This window comes from Trifolium pratense, linkage group LG4 (genome assembly GCF_020283565.1).
Source record: "Trifolium pratense cultivar HEN17-A07 linkage group LG4, ARS_RC_1.1, whole genome shotgun sequence".
Taxonomy (NCBI): domain Eukaryota; kingdom Viridiplantae; phylum Streptophyta; class Magnoliopsida; order Fabales; family Fabaceae; genus Trifolium; species Trifolium pratense.
Genome location: NC_060062.1, coordinates 1,491,651 through 1,495,690, shown reverse-complemented (window position 1 = coordinate 1,495,690; position 4,040 = coordinate 1,491,651). Strand labels below are relative to the sequence as shown.

The window sequence follows — 4,040 nt, the reverse complement described above, 5'->3', positions numbered from 1 at the left end:
CCATTGAATTCAAAGATAATATATTCATTTAATGGATAGTTTTTTTTTTGTTACATTTTTAATGGATAGTTATTGTTTGACTATGATTTAATGTTAACTTGTGTCTTTAAGGCACATGTTAAGGAAGTAAAAATAGAGATTATTAAATGCTAATTTGTGCATTTTGACTTTTGAAGCATTAAATTTCTTGTATCATTAAATGTTGAATTTCTATTTTAGTACTACTCCGTCCCAAAATATAAGCAAAAGGAGGTCAACAAAAGTGAATGTATCTGGACTAAATTTTAAACCAAATATATCAACTTTCATTGACCAATTTTTGCTTATATTTTGGGACGGAGGGAGTATATCTTAACATTTGCCCTTAGGGCACACGTTAACAAGACCATTTCTTTTTTTAATAGAGTTTGACCATGGTTTTAATGGTAACGTAATTCTTCCGTCCCAAAATATAAGTAAAAATAATTCAAAAAAACTTGATGTATTTGGTTAAAGATTTGACTTAAATATATTCACTTTTTGTTGACCAGTTTTTATTTATATTTTGACGGATAAAGTATAGGATTGCAGACGATTTTTTTTTTCACTAGGTTGCACACAAAAAACTTAAATGTAGTAGTATAATATATTGGTGTTAAATAGGCAATAAATAGCCAATATATATATACTTTTATTATTTCATTTTTCCTGAGGCATCGATCCATAAATAGGCAATATACTAAACCATGATCTATATCATCAAGCCATTACAATTAACAAGAGAATGGTGAAAATAACAGATACTTTGTTCTTTGTTTTGTGTTTGGTGACTTGGAGTTCCAGCCACACATTTGATGATTTGGAGATACAAATTAGCAAGCCTCATGTCAAGAGCATTCGTGTATACACATCTCGTTAATTTATTTCTGGTTTAATTGATTTAATCCCCTTTTTTGATAATTTTTTTTTAAAATTTATTTTGGTGATTTTATAGACTGAGTCCGGGTATCTAGTCGATTGTGTTGATATTAACAAACAACCAGCTTTTGATCATCCATTACTGAAAAATCATACATTACAGGTAAAATCTTTAATTTAGTTAAATTTCTAAAATCAAATTCTTTTATTTCTTTATTTTTGGTCAAAGTCTTGTAAATTCTTTTGTTATTTATGGTCTCTTTCAAATTCAATGAATGTTTTTCTTCTTATTTTATGTTAGAGAAAACCAAGTTTTGAAAGAAATATGAATGAAACAAGTGTGAAGAGTTCGCCAAACAAACTCATATATTGGCTTGAGAATATTAGGTGTCCAAAAGGAACCGTTCCTATTCGAAGGATAACCAAAGTTGATCTTATTAGAGGAAAATCTGTATTCAATGATCATAACCTAATTCAATCCATTATGCATGTAAGTTTTCTTTTGAATTTCCAATTTCTTAATTTATTTGTATAAATAACATATAATTCATTTTATTAATATACAAATATATTGAATTTGTAGGAAGCTTATACGTACCATGAACCTCCTCCGGATGATATTATCCATGGAATTAAGGGAACTACTAGTATTTATAATCCAAAAGTTGATAAGGATCAATCAAGTTCAGGTCATTTATTCGTTCAAGATGCATTTCAAAAATTAATCATAAATGGTACTAATAAAATCATGGTTGGATGGCATGTGAGTTTTCATTATTCTATTATTATGCAAACATTTTTGTTTTTTAATCTTAAAACATACGCGTATAGATATAATTAACTTTATACTTTAAACCATGCTAGGTATCTCCAAAATTATACAATGATGATGATTCAACTTATTTTTACTCGGCATGGACTGTAAGTAAAGGTCTACAATATCATGTAATACTTATGCAACTCATACATATTTTGCTCTAACGATGATATCATTTGGGTATCATACATTATTAACAAGTGACTTCTTGTTATGATATTAAATTGATGATACGATGCCTTAAATAGGATACCGTATCATCAATTTTGATATTCTCTATGTCACGTCATTAAACTCTATGATAAAAAAAATTAAGATACAAATCATTAATCTATGATTTTGATACTCTTATTGAAGATACTCTAAAGTAACTATTTTTTTTTATCAATGTTTGTAATATTTCTTTGAATCTTAATTTATATTTAAAATTAATTGAAAATAACAGTTTTGTTTCTTGTTAAGAATAATGGTGATTAGCTAGTATCTTCCATTAGTTAGTTAGAGTTTATATTAGTTTGTTAGAGTTAGTTATTAGGTGGTTAGTTAATTAACTCTTAAATTGCTCTATATAAGAGCCACAATTGTACTATTTTCACTATCTTTTATCAAATATGAATCCTTATGATTTTTATTATCTTGAAGATTTTCTAAACTTTTCTCCATTTTCTCCAAACTATGGAAATCTTAACATTTCTTTTAAATATAGCATGATATGTTGAAAAATTACAGTCAGATAATTTCAAAAGTACTGGATGCTACAATATGTTGTGCAAGGGTTTCGTTCAAACAGATAGGTCATATTACCTTGGTTCACGTATACGCAAAACATCTACCTATGGCGGAGAGATGATTGAAATGTCAATTTCTCTTAATAAGGTAATCTCTTTACCTAAATTTATAAATTTAAAATGTTTCAATTATTAAATGTGAAAGAAAAAAAAATCATGATATAATATGTTATAGAGTGATACAAACTCAAAAACATGCTATAAGGTATATATCATGTGTTATGTCATTTAAAAAATGAGTTAGGTCATCAAATTTAAGGTTAAATACAGAGAGGATCAAATGTCTAAATTTTTAAAATAGATGGATAAAATTATGCCAAAAAATATAGTACCAATATTGCACATTTTATAAAATTAGAGAATTAAAACTGCATTTAAGCCAACAAATACTTAAATTATTCGAAAAATGCGTATACCCGTGCGGTGCTTGGCGCGAGCTCATTCTAGCTAGTATTGTATTATACACATCTTACATAAGATTTAAATTCAGTCAAGTGCTTAACCATATGTTTCAAAGTACATAATAATGAAAAATCTTGTTTGTAACTGTAACATATTAAGATTGAAAACTATGGCTAATGCTATGGTGCATCAATGCTTAAAATCATTAGAAATTCTAACGACTGTCGATAATATTTTTAAAAATAAAAATTACGATCCTTCTCATTTTTTACGGTTAAAAAATATATTATTAACGTCAATTCAGTACGAGTCACATCTTTATTATATGTTGTTTTAATCAAAACCGATGTCAATTAAGTCATTATTTAAATCATAAAAATCAGAATAATTATTAAATTATACTTTCAAACATGAACGTATATTATCGATAATATTTTAGATATTTTTAAAATATTGGTCCATCATTGATACAAAATGGTCCGTATTAAAATTTACATGAAAACTATATATTCACAAAATGTTATGGATATGCATGCATGCAGGATCGAACAACCCACAATTGGTGGTTAACAGTGGCAGATAAGACTATTGGATATTTTCCGGCAGCTTTATTCCCCAACATGGTCGAACCTTCCGGAGTGGGATGGGGTGGGTCAACATTATCTCCTATGGGTACTTCTAGTCCTTCAATGGGATCTGGACACTTACCTGATAAAGATTACGTTCATGCAAGTTATTTTAGAGATATTGGAATTCAAGTTGATGATTCTGGAATCTATAATCAACCAAGTGGAGACAAATACGTTGATGCTGATGCTGATGCTGCCTCCTGTTATAATGTTGAATACTATGGAGATCAAGGAGAAGAATTTGGATATTCTCTTCAATTTGGAGGACCTGGTTGTAAGTAACTAGTAATTGTCGTAACCAATGTTTGGTTATTTGTCATAATAAATAAATTAAGAATATAATCAATATTTACCGAAAATAACTTATTTTTCTGATGACCTAAACACAAATATAATTTGCTTCTTTTGTGATTTCGATTATGTTGTTTCCTTAACAAAATAAAATTGCTGGCAAACATCCAACATTAATATAAGGGTAGAATGAGAATATTTTAAAATATGTTGGGG

The 4,040-nt window shown here is 28.0% G+C and overlaps 1 protein-coding gene across 1 annotated transcript; it reads left to right on the top strand.

The window, feature by feature from the left end:
- The first annotated feature begins 699 nt into the window (after positions 1-699).
- On the top strand, positions 700-3,823 carry LOC123920493. Its single transcript, XM_045972755.1, has 7 exons — positions 700-880; positions 974-1,060; positions 1,199-1,387; positions 1,481-1,660; positions 1,762-1,818; positions 2,444-2,590; positions 3,447-3,823. Exons 1-7 carry the CDS (start codon positions 764-766, stop codon positions 3,813-3,815), a joined length of 1,146 nt encoding a protein of 381 aa, XP_045828711.1. The 5' UTR covers positions 700-763; the 3' UTR covers positions 3,816-3,823.
- Positions 3,824-4,040: the final 217 nt, after the last annotated feature.